At 40.7% G+C, this 17,500-nt stretch overlaps 1 protein-coding gene across 1 annotated transcript in view; it reads left to right on the top strand.

Annotated features, from left to right (window-relative positions):
• Positions 1-17,500, top strand: part of LOC126989207 (ankyrin-3-like) — an 82,980-nt gene that overhangs the window by 55,606 nt on the left and 9,874 nt on the right. The window contains exons 4-5 of the mRNA XM_050847814.1: positions 13,852-13,927; positions 13,960-14,151. Coding sequence (XP_050703771.1) covers positions 13,852-13,927; positions 13,960-14,151 — 268 coding nt within the window. The remainder of the gene's footprint in view (positions 1-13,851; positions 13,928-13,959; positions 14,152-17,500) is intronic.

Raw genomic sequence — 17,500 nt, 5'->3', positions numbered from 1 at the left:
AGGGTTAGAGATAATGAAGAGGTCTAGTATGTTGGGTCTATTTCCAAAACGTTCGGGAATACGTGTAGGGTGCTGGACCAACTGCTCTAGATCGTTGAAGATAGCAAAGTTGTAGGCTTGTTCTCCAGGATGGTCAGTGAAAGAGGATAAAAAGCCAAAAGCTGAGTGTTGTAGTTGAACATTGAAATCTCCTAGGATGGAGATTTCAGCGAAGGGAGAGTGGGTCAAGATGTGCTCCACTTTAGAGTTTAAATAGTCAAAAAAAATTACGTTGTTAGTAGACATATGTAGGTGAGAGATAAGCAGCACAGATGTATTTAGTAATAGAATGACAATGAAGTCTTAGCCAGATGGTGGAAAATTCTGCAGAGTCAAAGTCGTTTGCACGAGAACAAGTGACGTCGATGCGTACGAAGGCGCAACATCCAGCTTTACGGATTAAAAATTTAGGATAGAGATAGTTTTGGATCCTTCTTTTCTGTATTTAATTTTTTACCCATTTTATTTTATTTACATCAACTTGTATTAAAACAACTGTTTTATCACTCGATTAATTACTCCATAAATGATCTCACCAATCTCGTATCCCCAGAAGTAGCAGTGATCTGGCTTTGGTTGTTATTGGAGACTGGTGTTCGCGGGGATAAACAAGGGAGAAAAGAAAATATACATTTATTTAAAATTAAATGAAAGTAGTTGCTCTTACGCAAATATTCTATGCTCAGACGATCATATAACACTGGTATATTCAGCAATGGATACAACATATGACAAACGACATGTCTTAAATATAATACTGCTATATGTGCTCAGTTGTTGCCAATAATAATAACACTCTGCTATTCCACACAAGCAGTGGTTTGTTTTCTCTACATCACAATAATTAAGTAATTTCCTGCCAAATCCTAATAACACATTCCTATAGTATAATCTACTACACCACGGAACTAAATTATACCACGCAGTGGTTTCTACCTTTGCCCACATGGCACAAATAATCACAATCCTGTCCCACTCACAATCCTACTACACCTCCTTCGCATTATAATCCCCAGGACAAACAGTTTATTTCCTAGATTCTGAATTTCCCCACTGACCAAGATCATAAACAGCCATTCCAGCTGAGTGAGTGAGTAGCATTGCTTGAAGTGAGTGTGTTCTATCTGCCCATGCCTGTTGTTTAGGGTCATTTTTCCAGCGAGTGAACGCACATCCTGACACGCCTCATTTTCACGTAACCAGTAGCCAATATCTGTCAACAACCATTGGTTTGCCTTAATATGTTGTATCGTTTACTCTCCTGCCATTCGTGGTTCACCTAAGACACTCCTGCACAGTGACTTCTGCTGTTCAGTTATTCGCTATAGCGTTTTTCGTCACACTGCATCGTGTGACAGTTAGAGGTTCTGAATGGTTATCTGCCACTTGGACCACGCCTTACTGGGTATCTGTTTCCGTATGGTCTGAGTATTTCCGTAACCTCTAGTAGTGTTAGCGCTATCAGATGTTTACGATTTGTATATCTGACTAATTACTTCCTTCCCTCCTATCATCATATTTACAATTTCGTCTCAACATCTTCTCCGGTATTTGCCTCTGATTGGGGTCACTATTAATCAACTGTGAGTTATGGTCTTCGTCCTGACACAGTAGAACTGAACAGAGTAGATTAAGGTTGCAACAGTAACTGTGTTTTAAGAGGAAGAGAAGATGAGGTTTAGAGAAGGAGAGGTGTTCCACAGAATGAAAAATTATACTAAGACTGCACTCTTTTCGCAGAAACTGATAAGAAAGAGGTTCGAGGATTTATCGGGAGACATTTCTCAGGTCAGCGTCAGAAGGGAGTCCTCCCTGTAGCCTCCAGGAGGAGACTCCGGAGGCAGATGAAAGTACGCTATTTTGAGATTTGAATCTTGTGAAGGTGTTTATGCTTTTGTGAAGAAGGTGTGATAGAAAGAGGATCTGCTCAGAGAGCATGCTGAACTACTGTCTGCGTTGGTGATAACAGGAAACGGTTATTATACAAGGAAGGGTCTTCCTGCTCACTGACAGACCTTGCACATCTAGCGCTCTTCTCAGGGCTCTTCGTCTCATTTCTCACCCTATATTCACTTTAGCCTTCCACACTTTTCATCAAACGTCTTCACCATTTTTACCATGCCCATACCACTCATTAAGCACCTCTGATCCACCTTTTCAAACAGCTTTCACCACTGTTCTCTCACCACGTCTCATTTCACTGTCCATTCTCACACCTTCCATACTCCTCAGGCACCTATATCTCAAACACATCCAACTCCTTCTCGTCCTGTCTCACACCCCACGTTTCCTGGTCCACCAGTAGAGCTGTGGGCACAACTACCCCCCATACTTCTCTTGCATTCTCTATCTTTAGGCCTTGCTGTTTGAACACACACTCTTCATCTACATTTCATTTGCTTCTTCACTTCTGTTTCCAACCCCACATCCACTCCCCATTTACTGCTACATGACCCCCAGACATTTGAAGCTCCTTAAATCTCCCCAGCAGCTCACCAGCCTCACATTCATTCTGCACACCATCAGGCATCCTTAGACCCTACACACATCTTATAACCCTGCTTTTTTCCCGCATACACTCTCAACTTTCTCTTTGACACTAATTTCCGCCAAACTTCAATACTAGATTTGTAGGTCTCCTCACACTCCTGCCACAAGTGACAGTAACACTGCAAATAACAACTGGCTTATCTTCTCCAATTCTTTCATTTCACGCACCAAGCAAGCCCTCACCTTGCACTTCTTGCATTCATTTCACTACTCCATCCATGTACACGTTAACACAGTGATATCACACAGTCCTTGCTTAAATTTCTGCACATCTACCTCGAACCAATCCCTCTCTCACTTTTACCATCCCCACATGCCCTACTATTCCTAAGGGTGCTTTTCATTTGCAGACAATAACTCACTCCTATTCCATACATCCGCATTACACTCCATAATGCCTCTCATCAACTTATCAGTGGCTTTCCAGGTCCATAAAGGCTTCACCGCTTGTTGCCAAAGGAGAAGTCATAGGAGAGCTATTAAGACCGCCCAACCTTAACAAGGAGGTGGCGTCCAGAAAGCAAGCAGCCGCAGCAATTAGGAGAGTGAGATCAAGTGGTCAGGACCCGGGCAGAGAGGGCGTTAATAGTTTAGAGCTGGGCTCCCACTGGTGTGGGTTTATTAGCAGAATAGTGACAACCAACAAAAACAGAGGTCATCCTCAGACTATTTAGCGTTGAACAGGCCACACTAAGACTATGCTTTGTCAGTTTTAGGTGCCCACTACAGAATGGACATCAGCAACAGATCAGTTCAGAGAATTGACGAAGATGATCCGGACTGAGATCCTCCCATATCAATTGAAGCAAACATCTCAATTTACATTCACTAGACAAACGAAAGAGTGTGGGGAGATCCGATGGGGTATTAATATGGTCCAAGGTTACTGTAAACGATATCGTAAAAATTGCTGAGAATTAGACAGCAGGATAGAACGCAGTAATGGATTTAAATTAGAAAAGTATAGATCTATAGGGAGTAAATAGGTAAGCATTGGTTTAGTAATAGGGTGGTGAAGATGAATAGACTCAGCAATCCACCTCAAGTGAAGTGCAGGGACGATAACTTGTTTTAAAGTAGACTGGATAGCTACATGGAAGAGATGACAGGTGGTAGCGGAGGCGGTGCAGAATCTGGGCTGCCCTGTGTGTAATTAGGCCTCTTGCTGTCTCCCCGTGTTCTATGTTCTTATGTTCTTATGTTCAACCCTGGTCATGTACCCTCTACTGCTCTAACCCCACTGCTCCTCACAACTTCCATACAATCTGTCCACATCAGTCCTATCATCAATACTCTCCCAACACACCTTGCCAACCACGCTCAACAAACTGATACCTAAAACCTACACTCATATATCACCTTACCTTTGTACAGTAGCACTACACATTCTCCTCCACTCCAAGGGACTGACCCCTTTCTTTGAAACACTCGTTGAACAGCCTCCCAACCACTACAATATATATATATATATATATATATATATATATATATATATATATATATATATATATATATATATATATATATATATATATATATATATACAGAGAAACAGCAAGGCACAAAAAAAAAGAGAAGTAGTAATAAAAAAAACGCTACTCGCTGCTCTAAAAAGATATGGGGTGGCCGAGAAAGAGGTCAATTTCGAGGAGGTGTCTGACACCCCGCACTATTGAAAGAGTTCAAGTCGTGGGCGGGAGGAAATACAGATGAAGGAAGGTGTTCCAGGGTTTACCAGCGTTTGGGATGAAAAGAGTAGAAGATGTAGTTAACTCTTCACGCCAGAGAGGTTGGACAGTACAGGATGGAAAAACATGGAGTAAGAAAGTCATTATTGCAGCAGAGACCCGCGAGGGGGGTGGAGGCATGCAGTTAGCAAGTTCAGAAAGAGCGATGTCGGCGTGGAAATATCGATAGCAGATGAAAGACGCAACTTCGCGACGGAATTTGAAAGCCTATCAATGGGAGGAGGAGAGCTGACGAGACGAAGAGCCTTAGACCAGGGATTTATTCAAATTGCATAGCACCCCTAGAAATTTGTTGCACATTTCAGGGGGTACATTTGAATCTGAGAGGAAAAAAATTACTTGCACAATACATGGTGTTGTAATCTGCACTCCGTTGCACTTTTTCTCTCATTCTTTGTGTTGATTAGTATATAAGACAGCGCAAAAGAAACGAAATTACATTTCATTATTGCCAAAATAAACACAGGGCGGCAGTTGACCGCTGGTCGTCCGCTCATATTGAGTTAGTGCGATGCATTAAAATAAGAATACCTGAGTTTTGTTCATTGTCTTTGGATAATAATAATAAAAGGTATATATTGTATGTGCTGAATCAAAATAAGTTACCTTAGTAGTGCTATTTCCTGTTTTCATCATTAAGATTTTATGTAATCTAAACATGAAGACAATAAACTTGAAATATCAAAATATTTAAATGTCCTTTTTGCTATCAGAAAGCAATTTTTAGTATTGGGGAACATGGGAACCTATAAAAAGTCTAAGGGTACTGAGGAACAAAAGTTTGGGAACCCTGCCTTGAGCTCTACTCTGTCTAGAGCTGGCCCAGCCAATTGGGGCTACACGTGAGGATGCATACTCACTTTTGAGGAGGACAGCCTCGTATGGGATAGCAGCCATGAGGGAAGAACAGCGAGGAAGGGGCGTGCAGAACGCCCAACCTCGAGAGCTGATTTAGCAGAGAGAGGAGATGTGTAGTTCCAGTTGAGATTTTGTTTGAGGATAGACCGAGAATGTTTAGTGTTGAAGAAGGTGGCAGCTGGTGTTTTTCCAAGAATAGGGATAGGTGTTTGGAAGACTGTGTCAGGGGTGATTGGTGGAGAATTGGTTTTTGAGGCATTGAGGACACAAGGTTCCCTATGCCCAATCAAGAGAAATGATAACAAGGTCTGAGGGTTAAGCGTTCTGCAACTTCCAGTCTGAGTCGTCTTCCTGTTGAGAGGTCTTCTATTGAAAGTTGAATAATAATGCAATTGGGGTCGCCGGCGTAGAGTGGACAGGACGGTTTGTTATGGGAGATCATTGATGAATAACAGGAAGAGTGGGTGATAGGACAGGCCCCATGTGGAACCACTGTTGATAGGTTTAGGATGAACAGTGACCAAATCTACGCAGAGATAGAACTGCCGGAAAGGAAACTAGAAGATAAAGGAACAGAGAGGGATTAGAAGATCCCAAAAAGGCAATTTAAGCAAGACTTGTGCCAGACTCTATCAGAAGGCTTCGATATGTCTAGCCCGCAACGAAGAACATTTCGATATGTCTGTACCAACAGAAATTATTCACCAGAGCGGCTAAGAGAGGATGACCAATTCAGTTAAAGAGAGCAAGAAGATCATCAGTAGATACAGGGTACCTTGCCGGAACCCATACTGGCGATCAGATAGGAGTTTGGAAGAAGAAAGGTTAGCTTTTGAATCTTCTGGTTAAGGATTGATTCAAAAAACTTTTATGCTCATTAGGAGGAAGAAATGTAAATCTATAGGGCCTTGGTAGTTTGAGGGGATTGGAACGGTCACCTTCACTTGGCACAGAGCTGTGCACAGGCATACTTCAGAAGGAAGGAAAGGTAGATGTTGATATGCAGAAGTGACGAAAAGAGTTTGACCAGGCAGCGATGTGTCAGCACAGCGAAAGTACCAGTTTTTTAAGGACAATGAAACTCCATCAGGTCCACCAAAGCCTTCCTGAGAGTTGAGGACCAGAGAAGGGGCATAGAAAACATCATTTTGGAAGAATCTTAATAACAGGCATAGAGGAGTCAGAGGGGATGAGTAGGAGGAACTTATGCCCAAGTCACGTCAAGGTGGAGTTCAGCAACAGAGTTTGAGCGAAGAGTTCTACAGGCAGATGAGACAGCATTACTGCCGTCAGGAGTTAAGAGAGAGGAGGGAAAGAGGAAGAAGTGAGAGTGGAGAATATTTTTTGGCTAGATGTCAGAAGTCACTGGAAAAACTAGAGAAGCAAGGTGTTGACATTTCTATTGATAAAAAGAAAGAAGTTTTGGTAGGTCGGAGAATAGAATTTGGCACGATTCGGGAGTGAAATGTAAAGGTCATGAGTTAGCAGGAATTTGAAGGCTCTGCAACCTTTTGTATAGCTGCCTCCTCTATCTTTAATAGCTTTGAGAACAAAGCATGAGATTAAACCAAAAAGGATTTTGTAGCAAGAGGATTAGAAGAGAAAGAACGTTAGGAATGTATGCCTCCATTCGGAGATAATCACCCTATATGAAGTGCGTTGGAAGAATGCGATTGGGCACACAAAGGGGTCTCTCCCCTGCAAGCAGTAATCATTCATGAGGAAATCGGAAAGTACATCCTCAGGGTCATCCATCGAGCTGAAAGCAAAATGCCGAAGCATCACTTACTCTACAGTGGGTTCATCACCATTTTTGGAATAGAGATTTTTGGAAGAAAGGATGTGTGTGGTGTGTGAATGTAGTGTGGTGTAGAAAGAGAGAGAGAGAGGATCTGTCTTTGGAAGAGCGTGCTGAACTGCTCTCTGGTGTTGATGGAAACAAAAAAAGGAAACAGTTAGTGAGGAAGGACATGGGAAGAGGTCTTTGAGGCTTCAACACCCTGCCTTGCCTCCATATATATCCTTACCGAGGAGTAGCTCACGCCCGTTCACGTGGGAGTGTCATCCTCATCCTACCACTGCCCAGTCTAAATATATATATATATATATATATATATATATATATATATATATATATATATATATATATATATATAGGGACACAGAGTTCAATCTGACAGTTGCGCCACCAAGCTGGGATTTTTCAGCCCATAGCCGAGTGGCTTATATATATATATATATATATATATATATATATATATATATATATATATATATATATATATATATATATATATATATATATATATATATATATATATATATATATATATATATATATATATATATATATATACATATATATATATATATATATATATATATATATATATATATATATATATATATATATATAATATATATATATATATATATATATATATATATATAAGGATAGCAAGACGGCCCCGCGTCCAGGAGACAGTTCAATCCGACCGAATTGCCACCAAGCTGGGATTTTCAGCCGCCGCCGAGGTGACTAAGAGCCTGCCTTGCTGTCCACAGGAAGACCACCTATCAACCCAGCCGAGACTCTAGATTCTAGGATTAAAGATGAAACTCCGGGAAGAACAGCATGAGCCAATGCAAGATAGCGCCACCTATAAACACTCACGCCTATGCGCCAAGAACAGGCTGGGCCGAAACCATCAGGACCCCACCGGAAAGAAGCCTTCAGACAAAACCATCAGGATCCACCAGGAACAAACCTGCAAGCGCAATAGTACCGACTTAAAATATATATATATATATATACACATATATATATATATGTATTATATATATATATATATATATATATATATATAATACATATATATATATATATATATATATATTTATATATATATATATATATATATATATATATAATATATATATATATATATATATATATATATATATATATATATATATATATATATATATATATATATATATGTACAAATGGAAGTAGGTGGAAAGACACTACCGAACCCAGGGCATAAGCCACTCCCCAGTATAGAAAATATATATAGGGAGGTGAGAAGGAGATGAAGCCCTCCAAAGACCCTTCCATGTCCTCACTAACCGTTTCCCTGTCTCACCAACACCGGAGAGTAGTTCAGCATGCTCTCTAAAGACAGATCTCTCTTTATCACACACCTACATTCACATAACATATACACCTTTTTCCAAAATTCAAAAATTCAAAATGGCTCAATTAAGCAATGCCTCAGGTCCCCGCCTGAGAGGGACCACAAATTCCACAGGGAGGACTCCCCTTCTGGCCAGCCGACGAGAGGTGTCCTTGATAACTCCTCAGACCTCTTTCTTCTCCCAATTTCTGCAACATTCGTGATCTTCGCTCTAATTTTCATTCTGTGGAACATCATCTCTCCTCCTCTAAACCTCACCTTCTCTTCCTTACCCAGAAACACAGGTTTCTGAGGCTATGACAACAACCTCTACTCTGTTCCTCCACCTATCTCTATCCTAAATTTCAATCCAAAGCTGGATGTTGCGCCTACGTGCGCAACGACATCACTGCTCTCGTGCCCCTGACCTTGACTCTTCTGAATTTTCCACCATCTGGTTAAAGACTTCACTGTGTTCTGTTACTAAATACTTCTGTGCTGTTTATCTCTCACCTTACTCTACCAAATATGTAAAATTCTTTGACTACTTGAATTTCAAAGTGGAGCACATCTTGACTCAGCCTCCCTTCGCTGAAATCTCCATCCTAGGAGATTTTTATATTCACCACCAGCTTTGGCTTTCATACTCTTTCACTGACCAGCCTGGTAACAAGCCTCCAACTTTGCTATCCTCAACGACCTAGAGCAGTTGGTCCAGCACCCTACACGTATTCCTGACCGTCTTGGAGATCTGCCCAACATTCTAGACCTCTTCCTTACCTCAAACCCTTCTGCTTATTCTGTCAAACTGTTCTCTCCGTTGGGCTCCTCCGATCACAATCTTATTTCTGCATCCTGTCCTATCGCTCCGGTACACCCTCTGGACCCACCGAAGAGACGATGCTTCTGGCATTGTTTCAGCAAAGCTCGGTGGGACGACCTGAGGATGTGCTTTCCGATTCCCGTGGAATGATTATTGCTTCAGGATAGAGACCCCTCTAGGTGTGCTCAGCTCATCACAGAGGTGATTGTCTCTGTTATGGAGGAATACTTTCCTAGTTCTTTCTAGAATCCTCACGCTAAAAAGCCTTTGTTTAATCACGCTTGTTCTCGTGATGTCAATGATAGAGATGTAGCTAACAAAAGATACCAGAGCCTTCAAACTAATGATAATTATGAACTTTACTTTTATGCCAGAAATCTTGCAAAATCTATTCTCCGACTAAACAAAAATTCTTTCATTAATAGAAAATGTCAAAACCTTGCTTTCTCTAACTCTTCCCGTGTCTTCTGGCATCTAGCCAAAAACATCTCCTCCAACTTCACTTCTTCATCTTTCCCTCCACTCCTCAGTCCTGACGGCAACACTGCCGTCTCATCTATCTAGGCTGGACTCTTCTCTCAAACTTTTCTAAAAAATCCAATCTGGACGATTATGTGAATATTCCTCCTAATAATCCCCCCTCTGACTCCTTTATGACTTTTATAATGATTCTTCAAAATGATGTTTTCTATGCCCCTCTGGCCTCAATCCTCAGAAACATGGACCTGATGGAGTGCCTCCTGTGTCCTTAAAAAATGTGCCTCCGTGCTGTCACCCTGCCTGGTCAAACTCTTTTCGCTTACTCTCTGCCTGTCAACATCTACCTTTCCCTTCTTGCTGGAAGGTATGCCTTTGCTTCTAGCCTGTTACCTAAGAAGGGTGACAACTCCAATCCTCAAACTACCGTCCTATTGACCTTTACTTTTCTTGTCTATCTAAAGCTTTTGAATCAATCCCTTAACCGGAAGATTCAAAAGCACTGCTTTCTCTCTGACCTTCCTATCTGATCGCCAGTGCTGGAGGTTCCCGTAAAGAGGCAGCGTTCTACTGGTGATCCTCCTATTTTCTTAACTGACTCTTGGTGCATCCTCTCTCTGCCAGCCGTTTCGAGGTGAAACTTTTGCTATTGCGCTGGACATATCAAAAGCTTTGATTAAAGGTCTGGCACAAATCTTTGCTTTCTAAACTACCCTCCTACGGTTTCTATCCTTTCTCTCTGTACCTTTATCTCCAGTTTCCTTTCTGACCGTTCTATTTCTTGCCGTGGTAGACAGTGTCACTGTTCTAACTCTAAATCTAATAACAGTGGTGTCCACACAGGGTTCTGTCTATCTCACTCTTTTTCTGTTGTTCATTGATGATCTTCTTTCCAAAACGAACTGTCCTATCCCATTCCTGCATACGATGATAGTTCCACTGCATTTATTCAACTTCTTTTAATAGAAGACCACCCTTCAGGAACTTAACGACTCAAGGCTGGAGAAGCTTGCAGAACAGCAGCCTCAGACCCAGCACTATTATTTCGATTGGGGCATAAGAAAAGAACCACAGGTGTCCTTCAACGCCTCAAAAACACGGATTTCTCCACCTATCCACTCAAACTGCAATCTTCCAAACAACTATCCCTATTCTTTGACAACACCCAGCTATCACCTTCCTCAACTTTTCGCTAAACATCCTCAGTCTATCCTTAACTCAAAATCTCAGCACCGGAAACTTCATATCTCATCTCTTACTAAATCAGCTTCCTCGAGGCTGGGCGTTCTGTACCGTCTCCGCCAGTTCTTCTCCCCTGCACAGTTGCTGTCCCATATCCACAAGGGCCTTATCACGCCCTCGTATGGAGTATGCATCTCACATAGCGTAGTGGGGGCTCCACTCACACAGCTCTTCTGGACAGAGTGGAACTAAACGAGCTCTTCGTCTCATCAGCTCTCCTCCTCTACTGATACTGATAGTCTTCTACCTCTTAAATTCCGCTTACACCAATGTTGCCTCTCTTTTCTATCTTCTATCGATATTTCCACGCTGACTGCTCTTCTGATCTTACTATTGCATGCCTCCCCCCCTCCCGCGGCTTCCCACTGCCTCGACTTTCTCATGCTCATCCCTATTTCTCCAAGCCCTTATGCAAGAGTTAACCATCATCTCCCCCCTCCCATATTTTACTCGACTTTCTACTCATGCTCATCCTGTCCAAACCTGTGCAAGTTAACCAGCATCTTCACTCTTTCATCCCTCACTAGTAAGCTAGTAGGTCTGGAACAATCTTCCTTCATCTGTATTTCCTCCTGCCTACGACTTGAAATCTTTCAAGAGGAGAATTTATCAGGTTTCCTCTCACTCCGAAACTGACTTATCTTTCGCCCACCTCTTTGGATTCTTTTACAGGAGCAGCAGGTAGCGGGCTTTTTTATTTTTATTAATGTTTACTTTTTTGTACTTCAGAAGCTGTCTCCTTTGCTGTAAAAAAATATATATATATATATATATATATATATATATATATATATATATATATATATATATATATATATATATAAATATATATATATATATATATATATATATATATATATATAAATGAAAAAACAGATCAGGGAAAAGATAACAATAATATTAAAAAAAAGCATGAATCCCACTGCTCCTATAAAAGCCAACAGAAGTGTATGGGTTAGGAAAGAGGTCAATTTCGGTCGGCGAGATGTCCTAGTACTCTCCTCTTGAAGGAGTTCAAGTCGTGGGCAGAAAGAAATACAGATGAAGGAAAGATTGTTCCAGAGTTTACCCGCTTGAGGATGAAAGAAGAGTGAAGATGTAACTAGTTAACTCCTCCGCACATAAGGAGTTTGGACAGTATTGGAATGAGAAGCTTGAGTCATGTGGTGTGGGGCCACGCAGGTGGTCAACGGCAGGTGGAATTTAAGAGGTGAAGACTTGATGAGAGGAAGAGCCTCTTGACGATTACTCTGCACTAAAAGAGGTGCTTAGTCCTATGTGTGTAGGCCCCGACACGTGAGATACATACTCCATACGAGGACGGACAGGACCCCTGTATATGCATGGATAAGGAACTGTGCAGGGAAAATAACTGGCGGGTGGAAGGTGTGTTGATACACTCTTCTTGAAGAGGTCAAGTCATAGAAGCAGGAGGAAATACAGACAGAAGGAAGAATGTTTCAGATTTTTACCACACTGAAGGGGATGAAAAAATGGGGATGCTGGTTAACTTTTTCATAAGGGGTTTGGACAGTATAAGGGATGAGCTTGAGTAAAAAGTGAGTGTGCAGCAGGGGCCGCGGGAGGGGTGAAGAGGCATGCAGTTAGCAATTTCAGAAGGAGCAGATCAGCATGAAAATATCGATAGAAGATAGAAAGAGATGCAGCATGGCGGCGAAATTTAAAGAGGTAAAAGGCTGTCAGTAAAGAGGAGGAAAGTTGATGAGACGAAGACCATATACTCCACTCTGTCAAGAAGAGCTGTGTGAGTGCCCCCCTCCCCACACACACACACACGTGAGATCATATACTCCATACGAGGCGGAAAAGTCCCCAATATTGGAGAGAAGCATCTGCGCGGGGAGAAAGAGCTGGCCGGAACGATACAGAACGCTTAACCTCGAGGAAGCTGATTTAGTAATGAAGGGATGTTCATGTTTCCAGTTGAAATTTGAGCTAAGAATAGACCGAGGATATTTAGCAGTGTTGAAGAAGGTAACAGCTGAGCGTTGTCGAAGAATAGGAGAATAGGTGTTTGGAAGATTGTGTCGAGTTGATGGGTGGAGAAATTGGGTTTTTCAGGCATTAAAAGGACACAAGGTTCCTTTTGCCCCAATCGGAAATGATAGCGGGTCTAGTGTTAGGCGTTTCTGCGCATACTCAGTCTGGAGTCATTCTATACTTTGTTTAATGTTATCTGTCCCTCACAGCGTCAATCTCCATAGATTGTGGCACCTGCGCATTATAGCTCATGATTGGTGAGAATTGTCATTGTCCGATATCATTGGCCACGTGTGATTAATGGTCAAACTTTCGTCAATGTAATATATATGAATGTTTTATGTACAAAGAAACCATGACACGTCATATATTACATCCCAAAACACGCCGATCTGCATGGATATTACTATTAGATCATTATTATTATTAATCTTAATATTATATTATTATTATTATTATTATTATTAATATAATCATTCTTATAATTATTATTATTATCACTAATATTATTACTATTATTATTATTATTATTATTATTATTTATTATTATTATTATTATTATTATTATTATAATCATTATTATTGTTATTATTATTGTTATTATTATTGTTATTATTATATTATTATTACTATTATTATTATTATTATTATTATTATTATTATTATTATTATTATTATTATTATTATTATTATTATTATTATTATTATTATTATTATTATTATTATTATTATTATTATTACCAGTAATGTTCCGTAAACTATTACAATAATTCTTTCCCTCTGAAGCTTCTCGTGAGGGAAGTTGTCGTGTTCGTCGTCAGTAATTATTGATACATTTAATGTGTTTTGGACGATGAATATTAACGTGAATTAATGTGTTTGTCCCTAACACACACACACACACACACACACACACACACACACATCATCATCACAGGAGCTCATCACCGCCGTAGAGGCAGGGGAGACGAGGTCAGGGTCAGGACGGCCTCGCCAGGGGAGGAGACCCAATGGTGACCACCCCTACTAACCGTGGGTCGCGGAGCCTGGTGGCAGAGGCTGTCTGCCCGGGCCACGCCCACCTCCGGCCCTGCCTGCTCGGGGCGGGGCTCAGCAGTGGAGGCAGCAGCACTGACGTCAGAAACACCACTGACGCTGGCTGCCCTGCATAACCACGAAACGACGGTAAAGAAGCTGCTCAGCCTTGGTGCCGACCCGCTGGCTGTTGACAATGTAGGTGAGTGGGTGTGTGGTGGTGGTGGTGATTTTAAGGTGGTGGTGGTGCTGGTGGTGGTGGTGGTGGTATGGTGGTTAAGGTGGTTTGCCCTGCTTGGATGTTTGGATAGTTAAAGAGAAAGAAGGGGGATAGGGTAGGATAAAGTTGGAGAAATTGGAAGGAAGTAGGAGAGATAAAAGGTGGCGGGCTGTCCGCCTTGCTTTGTATATGTTTTATATCTATCTATGTGCAGGTACTGACGTCTATGGCTTTGGTGTTGGATTTGGTATTTTTTTGCTGGCGTTATGTTGTGTATTTGTTTTCAGGTGTTCCTCTGTCTAGGATATTTCTTTGTTTCCTAAACCGTGAGTGTTTTTCTGTCTTTCATAGTTGCCTTTGAGGTTCGTAAATGGTGATCCTGAACTGCTCTCGTTTTGGTGAAAATTTTGTCGGCTTCTGTGTGAAAAGTGTAGTTTAATGGTTATATTCCTGCTTCTTCATGTAGTGTTTCTGGGTTCTTTGTGTATGGGTGTCTTTCGTTGAATGCAAATCGGATGCCTTGGCGTTGTATCCGTCGTAGTTTCATTTTTGTTTGTGTCGCTTGTTGTTACTAATGGGATGATGGGTATTGAATTAGTGGTAATATAAATGCTTTAATAAGGCGCAGCTTGATGTGAGTTGGTGTGTGTTATTAAATCTTTGTAAATCCGTTATGGCTTCTATTCCTCTGATTCTGTTTTCTGCTACGTGTTTCCCTTTGCCTGTACGCGTCATGGTTAGTCCCAGAACGTTTCCTCTTTCTGAGTAGTTTATAGCGGTTCCTTCTATTGTTATTTCATGCTTCTTTGATACTGCTAGTGGTATTATTTTAAACTTGTCTTTGTTCGTCTTTATTTTCCACTTTTTCTCGTAGTTTATTTATTTAATCTCACTCCGTGTCCTGTTATCCATTAATGCTCGTGATTTGCCTGCATGGCGTTATCTGTGTTATGTCGTCTGCGTACTGTATGTTAACACTACAAGCACCGAGGGGGGCATATGTATTCCCCTGAGCCACTTCTATCAAACGATACACTTTTTTTTTATTATCAAGTGTAAAAGAAAAACAGTCCTACATAAAAACGCAGAAAATAACCAAGATTAACAAGTGATATCAATAAGAAGCATATGAATCCTCGTTATTTTGCTACACACGAATATTTCGAGAAACTGACGCCGATCATTTTGAAACACAGTCGATACATTATGGAACGAGTGGAAACGGCTGCCGACTGCCAGATGTACAATAACCTGTACGATACCACGATACTATTACTGGTACACTATATATACCTGTCTTGTATACTGCATGTTTTGGATTTATTGTTTATAAAGCCTTGGCTGATACACTAAACAGACCAACAAACAAACTGGCTGTGTTTACTATAATGAAAGAAACGCCGAAATTCGCCGTTGTAGCGTGCGTTCGTATGTGAGTGTGTATGCATGCGTTCTAGCGTGTCAACGGCGGCGGCCGGCGACAAAAGCTCGTAGCCTCGTCTTGAATGAAGTTTGGTACATACAATACTCATTTTGGCCTTACCATGAGGTAATAACTGTGTCTCGTACAGTATTACATTTGTTTACACTAAACAGACCAACAAACAAACTGGCTGTGGTAACTACAATGAACTATTCGTCGTTGTAGCGTGCGTTCGTGTGTGTGTGTATGAGTTCCAGCGTGTATCGGCGGCAGCCAGCGTCACTTCCTTCCTTTTCTCCTTCCTTCCTCCCTACCCCCTTCCTATCCCTCCCTACCCCCTCTTCTGGAGCTTAGGAAACAGGGAGACAAGCACAAGGGAGAGAAACGTGTACAGTCGCGATATGAAGTGATGTCGACGTGTACGTCTATTTTCGATCACGCAAGTATCGTTATATATTTTCAGGAGTACCATTATTTTCCTGTATCTTCATCATAACTTAACTAAATATATTTTACAAGCTAGAAAAAAAATAGAAAAGAAATATTCAGCGATGTCTTAAGAAGAGCTGTCGAAATATTTTTACACAAAGTGTTTTCGTTCCCCAAGGAAAGAGTCAAATGAAGTCCAAATATCGACATATTACTCAAACAGAAAGTAAAATTATCTTTTCATGATCATTGTTGACAACAATAAATTTAACATATGCCCAATATATAGGACATGCATCATTAGTCGATATCCTAAACTAGGATGGCGTGATTCATTTAATTTATACTCTCGTTTGATGATGACGTCATCGCCCGCGCACCATACCTATTATTCAGCCCTGACTCACTCTTTCCCTTTCGTGGTCAACGTAACGATAACAAAAGCTTTCCGTGGACTTCTAATGCATGATAGTGATCAAGGGAAGATGCCCACAGCCTATAACTACCGAGGGATAGTCGGAGATGGAAAAATAAGAATAAATAGCTTCAGAATAGTCGTGTTTTGTAACTCCAAGCTCTTCACTCTTTGCCACCGATCGCAAACATCATTGCCTTTCTTGGTCAATATAGCGGTGACAAAAGCTTCATGTAGACTTCTAATGCTTGGAGGTGATCAATGGAGCATGTCCACAGCTTATAAGTGCCATAGAATAATCGAGGAATTTGGGGAAATAAGAATATAAGTTCTTTGAAATGGAGGTGGTGGTGCGGGCGGGTAATCGCAGCGATGCCAAACATTAGGCTGTGGTCGAGTGTTCGTAGAGGCGTCCGGAATGTTGGAAGTTCAGATAGGCAACCCTACCTGTGAAGGCATTCTTCATTCATCATCGTTACTGAGCAATGTTACTACATATTCCAGTGCCCATGCTTGTGATAAGAAGCCATCATAAAGGGTGTTTAATGTGAAACTTTATTATTTGATAGTTTCTTAATCAATTAAACGCAAAATAATGACAGTAACTGTCCATTCGCTTTGTGTCATACTGTGCGTGTGTATTAATAACTGCAGAAGACAGTTCATGAATGACCCAGAAGAATATATATATATATATATATATATATATATTATATATATATATATATATATATATATATATATATATATATATATATATATATATATATATATATATATATATCGCCTAAATCTGAACGACGTATAACAACTGTTTTGCAAAGATAACCACACGACGTGAGCTAAATCATTTCAAGCTTCAGTACTGAAGACAACACATGACATTCGCAGTCGAATTAAAAAAAAAATGAATGTATAATTGTAATTCAGGTACTACTACGTTATTTTACCGTGTATTACATCACAACGTATTATAGATTATCATTAAACGGGAACATTATAACATAAACAGTAAATACAAATCACTTCCGTTACCTTCAAATGCTCCCGTACGAAACATTTTG

Source organism: Eriocheir sinensis, unplaced genomic scaffold (assembly GCF_024679095.1).
Source record: "Eriocheir sinensis breed Jianghai 21 unplaced genomic scaffold, ASM2467909v1 Scaffold1098, whole genome shotgun sequence".
Lineage (NCBI taxonomy): Eukaryota > Metazoa > Arthropoda > Malacostraca > Decapoda > Varunidae > Eriocheir > Eriocheir sinensis.
The sequence above is the reverse complement of the archived record's forward strand: the minus strand, read 5'-3'. Positions and strand labels throughout refer to the sequence as shown.